At 42.7% G+C, this 12842-nt stretch overlaps 1 protein-coding gene across 8 annotated transcripts in view; it reads right to left on the reverse strand.

The window, feature by feature from the left end:
- The window catches only part of TIAM1 (T-cell lymphoma invasion and metastasis 1), a 461256-nt gene that overhangs the window by 89863 nt on the left and 358551 nt on the right, over positions 1–12842 (reverse strand). For all 8 annotated transcript variants that reach the window (XM_021070904.1, XM_021070903.1, XM_021070906.1 and 5 more), the window contains 3 exons: positions 12323–12397; positions 9572–9742; positions 2286–2390 (listed from right to left, as the gene is read on the reverse strand). In XM_021070904.1, coding sequence (XP_020926563.1) covers positions 2286–2390; positions 9572–9742; positions 12323–12397 — 351 coding nt within the window. The remainder of the gene's footprint in view (positions 1–2285; positions 2391–9571; positions 9743–12322; positions 12398–12842) is intronic.

The raw sequence follows: 12842 nt of genomic DNA on the forward strand, positions 1-12842 counted from the left end.
ATATATATATATATATATATATTCCCTTTCTTATATAATCTTCCATTATAGTCTATCCCAAGAGACTGGATATATAGGTTGCTGTACTAATTTAAGAATATTTTTGATAATTACTGCAACACAATGAGGCCAAAGGTAATCCAATGTATTCTATTTCATGCAATTAAAAATATCATTCTGAGATGGGATCTAGAGGCTTCACCAGGCTGCCAAAGGTATCCTGAGGACAAAAAAGTTCAAAATCATGGTAAAAATAGAGGTGCCAGTGAGCAATACTCACAATCTGAACAATTAAAGTAAGACTGTGGCATTACTTCCGTTGGAACCTCAGAGCTAGAGATCTTTGGCAACAGGGCAAGAGAGAATAAATACCATGATCTCCGTATATTTCAGATTACTTTTTAAAAGTGTAATTATAATATATATATAGCAGTGGTAGCTACAGAGTCAGCTTGGCACACCTTAGCCTCTATTAGATGGGGCCACACAATGGCCAAGACTTAACGGTAATAAGTGAGTTAATATCACTTCAAATACATGTCTCAAGCCTCTACTATGAAGACGTGAAGGACACAGAAGTTGGTTAGGTGTGATCCCTGATGTTTAAGATATAAAAGATTCATTAACCCCAAGATGCAAAATAGATGCTCTAATAGCTACTCCAATGTTCCCAGCAAAAGACTTTCCTTTGCTAAGTAAGAGAAAGGGTTTTCTTTCCTCTACTCAGAGAGCACCAAGTCAGGGCTTTCCTCATGCCAGGGGGAAAAAAAAAAAAAAAATCAGCCACTCTCTGTTAAAAGTACCTTCTTCTGTGAACACTGACCCGTCTAAGCAATGGTGGAAAGTGGTCCTGTCTCATGACATAATAAGGGTGTGACAAAAGCAGGCCCTCCCTTGTATTTCATTGCCAAACAGAGGAACATGAGGGATGTTTGTAAGATGACAGAAACGTTCTAAATTAGGCCTGTAGTGGCAGAAACACCACTGCCTGTGTACAGGTGCCAAAACGCATGGAATGCTGTGCTCCAACTTGGTGAGTTTTATTGCAGAGGAAGTCAACTTCCCCCCAAAGGGGATTAGAAACAAAATGCCCTACTAAATTTTAAATCATGCTTCCCTTTCTCAAAAAGAGACAAATCGGGTTAACTTTGCAGTTCTGTTTTCTGCAGGGAAAGGCCGTCTTTGGTCACACTGTTATCACGTACACATCATGGCAAGCGGCTCAGAGGCCTCCAGAGGAATGACTAAGTACAGAGAAAGAAGGACACACTCCAAGACAGAGGGGCCTTGCTTCCCCCAACGTTGCTTTCCTGGAACTGAAAAACCCACCCCTTGGCTTACGAAAAAGGAGCTCGTCATTATTTGACCATGTTACCATGACAACCGTTTATTGAGTATCTACTATATGAACCATTCTTTCTCATCTTTGCAAACATCCCAGAACGAATGATCACCTTATTTTTTGGCCGAGACCACATAAGGAGTAAGCAATATAAAAATCCAGATCTGGTTAGAACCCAAGTCCCATAATGAAACTCAAACCCACTTAAGTGGCCCAAAAATCTATCTAAATACCATTCCAAGGGGCCAGGACATAGAATTCGATGGTAGCTTTTTCCCCCAACAGGATCTGATCCATCAATTTCCACGTGCAGGGAGAAACACAAAATTGGGTTTAGGATTTCTTTTTCCTTTTACGGCCACACCTGCGGCATATGGAAGTTCCCGGGCAAGGGGTCGAATTGGAGCTGCAGCTGCCGGCCTACACCACAGCCGCAACAATGCCGGATCCGAGCCATGTCCACGACCTACACCAGAGCTCATGGCAACACCAGATCTTTAACCCACTGAGCCAGGCCAGGGATTGAACCCACATCCTCAAGGACACTGTGTCAGGTTCCTCACCCGCTGAGCCACAAGGGGAACTCCTAGAGTTAGTATTTTTTATCTGACAACAGCCAGCTCATCTTTGAGTCACCCATTTAAAAAAAAAGACTGTCTACGCTGCAAGGAGGAATAAGAACTAAAATTCTATCTGGGAGTCAGTTCTGGATTTCAATTTTTCATCATAGCACAGCCTCGTCCCTTGCATAAATAAGGTGGCATTTCCACTGTGCAGAAATACTGGGCTGTGTAAGGCCATCTCCACAAACTTAAAAGCTCTGAATGAGGTTCATTTATTTTCGAATTCGTTCCACTCCACCAACCACAATTAGCATGGGCACACATATAATTTTTAAAAAGTCTCCTACAGAAGGTACTTGGACAATAGCCATAAACATTACCAGCTCGTAAATGTCCTCCTCGGGCTTTGGCACGTAGTGCTGCATTTTGTTTTCTATCAGAAATTTCAGGCGCAGGTAATGAGCAGAGTGATCCAGTTGATGGGTCTGGGACCAAAAAAGAAAAGAAAAAAACAAGAAAATGTCTGTTCAGTAGCAAAGAGACACAATTAGTTTTTCCATTGACATACTGTCATGGAGTCCTCAGAATGTGCAGACTGGCTCCTGGAGGGAGGTGCAAACTTTCTAGACTTCTTAAGAGGTTTGCGCCCCAAACCCCAAACTTTGAAATAATTGTCACTCAACATATGAATAACACCCCCTGGGAATCTTATGATCAGTGGCAACAAGGGAGTCCCCTCTTCACTTCTGATTATCTGATCCATTACACTCTTTAACCCTGCTTTTACAACAAAACCTATCAGATCCCCAAAGCCCTTAAACATAATTTCAAACACACACAGGGGATTCGAGAGACAAAGTGACAAGCAAGGCAAGGAAGGATTTACAGTGACAGAAAAAAAAAAAAAAAGCTGTGCCCAGCCAGAGTTGTTTGAACCACACGGGGGACACTGGGACAGCTGTTAGTGGTTCATTTGCAAACGAGTCAGTGTGAAGACAAAGCATTTGGATTGCAGGCTTATTTATATACACCCCAAATGAGGCTCCCTCCGGGGGGCCGTGCAAATAGGCATGACTCCAACTTTGGAAACACACTGATGGACTTGCCCAAAGAAAACAATCCCAAAGCAGTTAAGGATTGAAATTTCCTGGGCGTCTGCACTAGCCAGGATAGGTCAAATGATTTTTTTTTTTCCTTATCTCGAAAGTATTCTTGAATGAACTTTGTGGAAACGTTAATGGTTTTATAAAAAACACCCTGGATGCACATTCAAGAAGATGCAGGGGGAAAAAAATGCTCTTCAAAAGTTACATGGCAACAGGAAAACGTACTGCCAGAGAGAAAGGGTTACCATCAGGTGTTTTTTTCCAAGTATCCTTATCTTTTAGGTATTTATCCTGAAGTACTCGTAGATAAGGTTATGCTGTCTGGAATTTGCATCTAAAATCACCCAGAGCAGGGGGTGGGAGTGAGGCAGTAAATGGATGCAATATAATTTGATCATTACAGAATCTTGATGATAGTGACATGGGGGTTTATTGTCGTCTCTCCTCTTTTGGAAGTTTGACACCTTTTCATAAATATAAAATCTCTTCACACCAAATGTCCAACTGATGAGAATCATTTAAAAATGAGTGAAATTGGAGTTCCCGTCGTGGCACAGTGGTTAACAAATCCGACTAGGAACCATGAGGTTGCGGGTTCGGTCCCTGCCCTTGCTCAGTGGGTTAACAATCCGGCGTTGCTGTGGGCTGTGGTGTAGGTCGCAGACTCGGCTCGGATCCTGCGTTGCTATGGCTCTGGCGTAGGCCGGCGGCTACAGCTCTGATTCGACCCCTAGCCTGGGAACCTCCATATGCTGCGGGAGCGGCCCAAGAAATGGCAAAAAGACCAAAAAAAAAAAAAAAAAAAAAAAAGAGTGAAATTAATTTTTCTTGGTTTAATACTCTCTATTTAGCCTCTTCCCCCCTCCTCAAATTTCAGGGCCAAACTAAGAACATTCCAATATGTGTGCCAATAACAGCCTTTCAATTACTTCTAAGTGCACCAGACACTGTGTGAAGCACCGCAAATAGGGAAACTAATAAAATATACACCCAGAGTTCCCATCGTGGCTCAGTGGTTAATGAATCCGACTAGGAACCATGAGGTTGCGGGTTCGATCCCTGCCCTTGCTCAGTGGGTTAAGGATCCGGCGTTGCCATGAGCTGTGGTGTAGGTCGCACACACAGCTCAGATCCCGAGTTGCTGTGGCTCTGGTGTAGGCAGGCGGCTATGGCTCCGATTCGACCCTTAGCCTGGGAACCTCCATATGCCAAGGGAGCAGCCCTAGAAATGGTAAAAAGACAAAACAAAAAAAAACCCAAAAACCCTCCATCTTCAGGAGCATGAGGGGCTACGGAGAAGGTGTGTGCAAAATATGAGAGGGGGGACAAGTGGTGATTTTGCTTTGTAAGGAAATAGGCATGCAAGTCAGGGGTCCTGCATTATAGAAAAGTATGTTCTGGAAAGTAGACATGAGCTTGTTCTAAACACCCAGCAGAACTGATAAAGCTTGGGAGCCTCCCATGTGTCTTCCCTGCTGAGGACAATGATAGTTTGAAGCCCGCAGTCTGAATACAGGAACCATTGAGCCAGCACCTTCTTTGCAACTGGCTTTCAGGTGTCCACCGTCCATGCTGAAGACCAAATACTCAGCACCTGGCAGACCCAGATCATGGATGTCAAATACTCAGGGTGGCCGGGTACGCCAGGGAGGCCAAAATAAAAGGACATTTCAAAATGTGCCACCATGGCCTGTCACCGAGCTGCTGAGATAAACAATAAGCAAGAAAAGGAGTTCCCACTGTGGCTCTGTGGGTTAAGGACCCAACACTGTCTCTGTGAGGATGTGCGTTTGATTGCCTGACCTTGCTCAAGGGGTGCAGGATCTGGCACTGCCGTGAGCTGTGGTGTAGGTCACAGATGCGACTCAAATCTGGCGTGGCTGTGGTGTAGGCTGGCGGTTGCAGCTCTGATTCGACCCCTAGCCTGGGAACTTCCATACACCACGGGTGCAGCCCTAAAAAGACAAAAAAATAAAAAGATAAAAAGCAAGAAAATTTCCCTCCTGGAGAGAGAAGCTGCAAATGCACCCCACTGACCTAGGTCGTCGATGAAATCTTAAATGAGAAGCAAAAAATTTGATTCACCATCTGTTTCTGACCGAGGTGGGAGGGAAGAGAAATGAAACTTCAAGAGTTCTTGGTCAACAGGAGCAGATCCACTTGGAAACCTGATTGTCATCATTAATACGTACTTTGCGGACACGCCCAATGAGGCTGCCATTTAGAGTCTTCTGGAAACCGGACCCAAATAGCAACCTCATCTAAGAAGCTGCTGGCTCCTGAAACCTCAGAGCGAGAGAGAGAGAGACAGCCCACTGGCAGGTGCCAGAGATCTTACGGGGGCCCTGGTGAAGACCATCCCTTCAACACTATCACGCTGAAAACCTTTATACAGATACACAGGGACAATAAACAGCAGGCCACACAGTTGCCAAGATACCATACACGATGTGTTTAACCCAAGGAAGAAACCAACAGCAATACGGCTGGTTCTTGCCACCCTTCCCCCCACCACCGTATTTTTCAAACTTAAGCTGCAATACGATCTTGATAACCCCTGAAAAATAAAAATGAGCACATGCAACAAATATAAAAATTACAATGGTCTCACTTATAACCAGTGGTCTTTACTGCTGTTGGGTCAATAAACAGTGACCCTAAAAACGGGACTTTGGATCAATAGACCACGTGTGGTCTTATCATTTTGGCAAACGTTTCTCAATTATGAGCCCTCGTTAGTCATGGCTGGTCTAACATAGCTGGCAAATGCTAATGAAGTAACTAAATCAGATTACCAGAACTCTCAAAAATTTCACGCTCCTCCAATATCTGCACATGAGCAAAGGCAGGGTGAACAACTTATCCTGCCCAGAATACATCTACGTGCAAGAAGAATTCCAAATATGAATGACTATTTTAACATAGTACTTCTAAATATTTGGCCTGCTGACACCTGTAAAATGTTCAAGAGAAATTGAGTTAGAAAAAAACTTAAACAGTTCAAATCTGCTTTAAAGTGTTCGTTGACACATTGCTGTACAGCAGAGATGGACAGAACACTGTAAATCAATTATAATAGAACAAATAAAAATCTTTAAAAAAAATGCTAGTGCTATAGAAGACAATTCTTACTGCAAATAAATAAAATGTTCATTGACGTAAGTTCCTTAGAAAGCATTTGGTTCATTGTGAGATACTGCAGCCACAACTTCTGCCATCAGACCAATATTATTTCATTTAGTTGGCACATTTTTTTAAAATTTGCCCCTTACCGTAACTCCTTCAAAGGGTGAAGGAGCAAAACACAACGCAGGTCTTTTCGATAAACAATCAAAACATAACATGATCTGCAAACCCATCATGTTCTGCTCTTGCATTTCTCTTCATATGCTTCCATTTCAACCAGACTTGTTCAAGAACCATAAATGCATGCAGTTATGAAATACACACATCCATGCACACACAAACAAAATGCTACTGCAGAATGTTCCAAAGATGTTTATCTGCTCCTTCAAGGTGACCTTTCCTTTTTTTTTTTTTTTTTTAATGTGCATAGGTATTAGGACATCCAAAGCCAAGGGCCTTGATAGTGAAGGCATGAATTAAAGGTCACACATGAATAATCACAGTAAGAATGAATTGACTTTTTTGCAATTATTTTAGTAATTGCAACAATCGGAACATAGCCACAAGCCATGGGCCCATGTGGTTACCTGCAATATTTAGCAACAATCATTTCCATCACACTCATGACGTGAATTGCACATGAAATGAAGATCTTAAAACAGTTACTATACCAGAACTTGACTGGTGCACGCGGATGGCAGATGACAAACTGAGGTGAAATGATGTGATCAGAGAGAATAGGAAAGAGAATGAGCTGAATGCAAGAGACAGAAGAAAGAGATTGATTATTAAATATCAGAGTGAGCACCAACATGGAGAATGACAATCCAGAAATAAAGGACAGACATTCAGACCATCACCGTTGTTTTCAGTCTCTCCTCCAAAAAGGGGGAAAAAAAAAAACATGCAACATTCATCAGATCATTAATAACATGTGGCACTGTTTTCCCCATTATCTTTTTCCCTCGAAAGAATAAAACCGCTCCACCAATCACAGTAAAGTGTTTTCCGAAGAAGCAGCAAGCTTTGGGAGGCTCCTGGCTCTCAGAACACTATATAATTTATCCTACACAGGTGCTTTTCGAGAGACGATCAGTTTCTTAAAGTACACACAAAAGTTGGCCATTTTTAAACCCACGAGATATAAGCTTGTTTTGCATCATATTGTTTTTGTCTTTATTTCTATGTGTTTTTTTGAGAGGAGGGGGGTGGGCCAAGGATCCAGGGAAAATTGGGCTATATGACCCTTTACTGTTAGAGAAAGGAAGGTGTGCAGAAAGGAATCCGACTAGGAACCATGAGATTGCAGGTTCGATCCCTGGCCTCGCTCAGGGGGTTAAAGATCCGCTGTTGCCATGAGCTGTGGGGTCACAGACGCAACTCGGATCTGGCATTGCTGTGGCTGTGCTGTCATAGGGCAGTAGCTATAGCTCCAATTGGACCCCTAGCCTGGGAACCTCCATATGCTGGGGGTGCAGCCCTAAAAAAAAAAAAAGAGAGAGAGAAAGGGATATGTGCTGTCATGAGACCATCAAAACCCCGTCAGGTGACAGAAACACACTTTATGGTGGAAGTGATCTAACTCGTTACTCAAAGATGCTCTCAAGGCGCAGTGACGATATTATGCGTCCCCTAGTCTCTTAATTTCTAGCAAAGCAAAAGCTGGAAAAGTCCCTAATGTCACCATGTTCCCCACTCACTTTCAGTTTTCCAGCACCCAGTGTTTGTTGCTAAACACTAAGCCACCCTCCTATTCCTATGGAGTCTAAGGCCGACCCAGGAGGCTCCAAAGCAATGAGACTCCTTGGAAGGCCCCTCCAGAGATGGGCTTCTAAAAAAAAAGGCCAGAGTCCTACTTCTGACACCTTCAGCTGCAGTTCTGAGAATAACTCCCACAGCTCTGCAGAATATTAATGGGTCTCGAAAGAGTCGTGCTAATCTATAAATAAGAGAATGCAGAAATCCTCAATAGGCCCATTTTGCTAAGTAATTAAAATGAAAAATGTGACCAGAAATACCATTATCTTTAAAAAGCTAGAACTCGTGTACACGAAGGAGTCAAAGCGTGCAAGAGTGTATCATTTATTTTTAACACCTACATGGGGGCCGATTTTAGCTTTGTCCTGAAACGAATGGCCCTTCTGTTTTTCCTCCACAGAAGACGAGCCGATAGGCTTATGTGAGCCAGATGGTTCCATTTCTCCTTCCCATGGAGCCCTAATTTTTTTTCCCCCTTACCAAAGTCCTAGTGATTGGGGTTTTGTTAAGTACACAAATTGCTGATTGCAGAATTAAAGAACTGGGGTACTTGCTGAGGTAGTGAAAGTTCTTTCATATTTATAAACCACAGTGCTGAATGAGTTATGTCTGCAAACATCATTGTAGACAAGCCCCAGAGAAAACCACTTCGCTCCCCTAAGACTACAGTCCAGATTCTTCCACCTCTTGTGGACTCTCCTTCCTGCTGACTAACGGGTCTGGTGATTAACCACAAGATAAGCACAAACAGGAGAACATCCAAGTTTGGAGCAATCCAATACGGATTCAAAACCTCCTTTGCAAGGGACGGTGGGATGTGAGCTCAGGCAAGGAACGAGGGCTCTTGGAGCCTCAGCCTGTCCATCTGTGAAATGGGCATGTATCAGTCCTGTTTCAGTCTTGATATGACTACTAAATAAGACTCCTAGTGCTATTAATTTTGTAAAAGAACAACAGAATCGCCTTTCCTCATTCAAAGCAATCCAATTCACCCAACCATCCTTTAGGGAGGGAAAAAAAAAATGAAACTGGGCTAACCTTGACAAAGATGAATAACTTTTTAGAGATTAATGTTAAAGTACAGGAAGTGACCTCAATCATTTGTCATCAAAAAAAAAAAAAAAAAAAGAGGCTAACTGTGGGTTTACAGGAAGAGGAATTTTGCATCGCAGAAGTTAAATTTATAGTGATTTCAGTTTTTCCCCACCCTAAAGATATCCGTGGTGTATCCGTCGCTGTTGGAGAGCAGGTTATAAACTGTGCATGTAATCCAATGCCATTCAATACAAGCACATGTGTGCCTGCAGAAAACAGAATGCAGTGACAAACGCCAAAATGTTCACCAAGGTTATTTTCAGATTTTTGCAAGTGAAGGTGGCCATCATTTTCTGCTTTGTTCTTTACCTAAATTCTCTAAAATGTTTTGTGATGAGCATGTGATATGCTTTCAACACATGTTGAAAGAAGCCACTTAAAAGAATCCCTCTCCTCCCCAGGCTGAAGAATTTACTTCCATTACTTGCATAATAATAGGTATATGATCACAAAGGAATCCAAAGCCGCTCTGAAATGAAGGTGTGCCTTAAAAAACCTTCCACTGCACACGCAGGAGGGGCCGTGGATTCCTCCATCCCATTCTGTTCCTTTCAAGAAAACAACCCCGAATAGCCCCATACCTTGCAGATCAGTTCCAGGGTGTCCCGGGCAGTGTCCCCTGGCCGCACGACCGTCAACGCTGGCTGGTTATTGGGCAGGCAGAACCAGGATGGAGTGAAATACTCATGGACCCAAATGTCACAGTCAGGGTTATGCTGGTGGACGCTGGGTAAGACCATTTCTTTCTCCCTCTACGATAAGAAATAAAGTCAACAGAGCAGCAAGTCAGCCCCTAAGGGTCTTAGATATCCCCAGATGGCAACAGGAGTGATCTATTCCTATGAAAAGGGCCAGGGCAGAAGTGGGGGCAGAGGTAATGGACAGAGGGAATTCCTCAGAGAGGAAGAAATGACAGAGAAAGTAGTCTTCAGCGGAGGGGACGAGATAGCTAAGAGGCAGCCCCTATCCTGAGCCAAAGCAGGTGGGCATTGCATGAATGAGTAGGTATCACAATTAGGAACGGGTGGGAAGGGAGGTGGGGAAAGGAGGGAGGGAGCAGGAGGGAGGGACAAAGAAAGTGGTAAAAAAAAGAGTGAGAAAGAGAAAGAGGAAGGAAGGAAGGAAAGAAAGGGAAGAAAGAGAAAGAAAAGAAAAGAAAGAAAGAAAGAAAAAGCCACCCTTCAGTTTAGCTTTATTGCTACAATTTCTTCCACAAACCTATTTCAAATCTAGCGTGCAAACTCCGACCGCAAGCCTATCTGCCATGTGAGCTGTATGTTTCAAAGGCAACCATGAGGTCCTAAGGAAATTTTTAAAGAAAAGATGATGTTTGAGCACTACCATCAACAAGTTGCATCACTTTGGTGCCCACATTTGACCTCTGGCACAACTCTGGGAGAGAGACGGCTCCATCGCCCAGATGAGGTTCAGAGAACTTCAAAGATGAGCCTTCTGCCTTCTCAGGCTGCTGCCATCACTCTGTCCCCTACATCAGGGAAGAGCACCACGTTTCTAAGAAGGGGAGGAGCCATGTGCTACATATACACTAGCGGCTGGGGGATATCTAAGCCAGCTCAACAGCTATAGCAAGAAAAACCTCCAGAGATTGATGAACTATTAGGAGCCTAATATCTCTGATGTGAGCAAAGAAATAATTACATTAGATGTTAGCAATGCAAACATAATACTGATACTCACTACATGGTAAGTAATAAGCCTTGATTATTGCTTTGTAACCAGGCCACTGATATGCATCTATAGTTTACTGAAAATTTGCCCTAAAGCAGAAAATTCCAAGAAGAAACAAATTTCCCAATGAAAGCTGAGCGATGGTAACACAACAGCTTCCATACGTAAAAAAGAACAGATCCCAGCACAGGACAAATATTTTTGTAAAGGCTACTACACTAAATTTGAAGAGACAATTTCAGCTCTGCCTTTGAACGGCGTGGCTTTAGCGGATAAATTGAGCCCCAGGGAAGGAACTGTCAAAATGCACTCAACTTGCCTAAATCCCATTAACTATCATTGGAATCTTCCCACTCTGTCCCCAGGTGCCAGGTTAAATAAGTGCCCCAAGCACTAGATTTGCCCCATATTTTACATCTAAACTGCTCTCTGAGAACACGGCATTCCAGCCGAAAAGTGGGATAAAGGGGTATCTTGGAAGATGGAAAAACAAAATATCGACACAGAAATCCAATGGAAAAACTTCTCCAGTTTCCAGGATCTGTGTGCTGGAGAGGACATTTCTACAAGAAAAGTGTACTAATAATAGTATGCAAGATGAATTAGTCAGCTTCAGAAATGGCTCCATGAACAACAAAAACGATGCCTGGATTGCACACAGGGAGAACAATTTAACTTCATCAAACGTCATCAGAAACAGACAGATACTCAAAGAGAGCATCATGGATTGCTATTTCCAAAGACAGCAGCCTTTGTATCTGAGATGATATAACCCAGGAATAGTTTAGGTATCAAAGGGAGAAAAGGCCTGTCCATGGCCACTCTTCTCCCCTCAACAGGTGCACTTGGATTTCAGAGGCTCAGCCCCAACTAGAACATGGGGCCGAGCCACTGCTTGGTTGCATGGCAACCGGGAGCTGAACTCTGTGTTATTGATTCCGAGTCCGAGAACCAGAGGATCATACCAAGGTCGCATTATCACCATGAGAAACACTCCCCACCCCCTGCCGCCCCAACAAAGAGGCCGATGGTATCACCATTAGGGTCTTTAAAATGAGGGATGTCCATTTCTTTAGAGACTGAAAAAAGGGCCTGGGGGTGGTGGTGGGGGATCAATATTCTTTATGGGCCTCCAATCAGAGCAGTTTGAGGGACCCTTTTAAACCTAAGTTGACCCAAGTCTGGGGATCTTTAATTGAATGCTTATCGTGGGGGGCAAATGCATTTTTTAAAAAAAGAGCATATTATCAGACTAGATCTTTGAAATTATCTGGCGCACGACAGCAGGTGTAGGTAGAGCAGGAGGGCGATAAGAACTCACCTCTTGAGAAGGAAGTCGTGTATGAGAGGAATTCGCAATAACAAAATATTCAGCTACCCAGATCCCCAATTTGCTCTTATATTCTAGACAGAAACCCAAACATCTGATCAACCACTGAAAACATTTGTGTTAGCAGGAGAATGTTCTTAATTGTTACCAAGTTTCCCATCCCTCCTTGAGCTGTTACATCATTTGAAAGGACTGATCATTTCAGTTTTTAATACCAAATCTACTTAATTTTAGGATCCCAAGAAACCATGGCATTGTGTAAGGTTGATGCATTTGTGGTACTTTTAGAAAAGGAACATGTGTTAATTTTTACCTTGCCATCTGGAACAGTGTCATCAAATATTCCTTCTAAAGATTTCTTTACAGCCTCAGTTCCCTCACCGAACACCTGCATATACAAAAGTATCATCTTAAAAAGAAATCTGGGCCAAAGGGCAAATGAAACATGAGGAGGGGATGGAAACATTACAGCCGTCTCAGGTACTCTTGCATCAAATGCTAAAGTAGGTAAAATAATTTATGCTACAGGACCATGAAAAAAACACACTCTTCTATCTAGATCACTTCCTACATCCTAGACAGTTTTTTTAAAAGGTGGATCTTAGAGTTGGATAATTCATCTAAATTAAAAAAAAATAAACTCGTGAAAACAAGGAATCCGATTCATTTACAGTGAATTTCTGCTACAGCATCACATACTGAGTCAAATATTTATCAATAATAATTAGCTGACGTTATAATCTTCAGAACCTGAGAACATACAATTATTTTACCACAACACCGTGGTAAGGTTTTTTTTTTTTTATTTTAAAAATAGAAACTTGTCTATTTTT

This window comes from Sus scrofa, chromosome 13 (assembly GCF_000003025.6).
Source record: "Sus scrofa isolate TJ Tabasco breed Duroc chromosome 13, Sscrofa11.1, whole genome shotgun sequence".
In the NCBI taxonomy this organism is placed as follows: Eukaryota; Metazoa; Chordata; class Mammalia; order Artiodactyla; family Suidae; genus Sus; species Sus scrofa.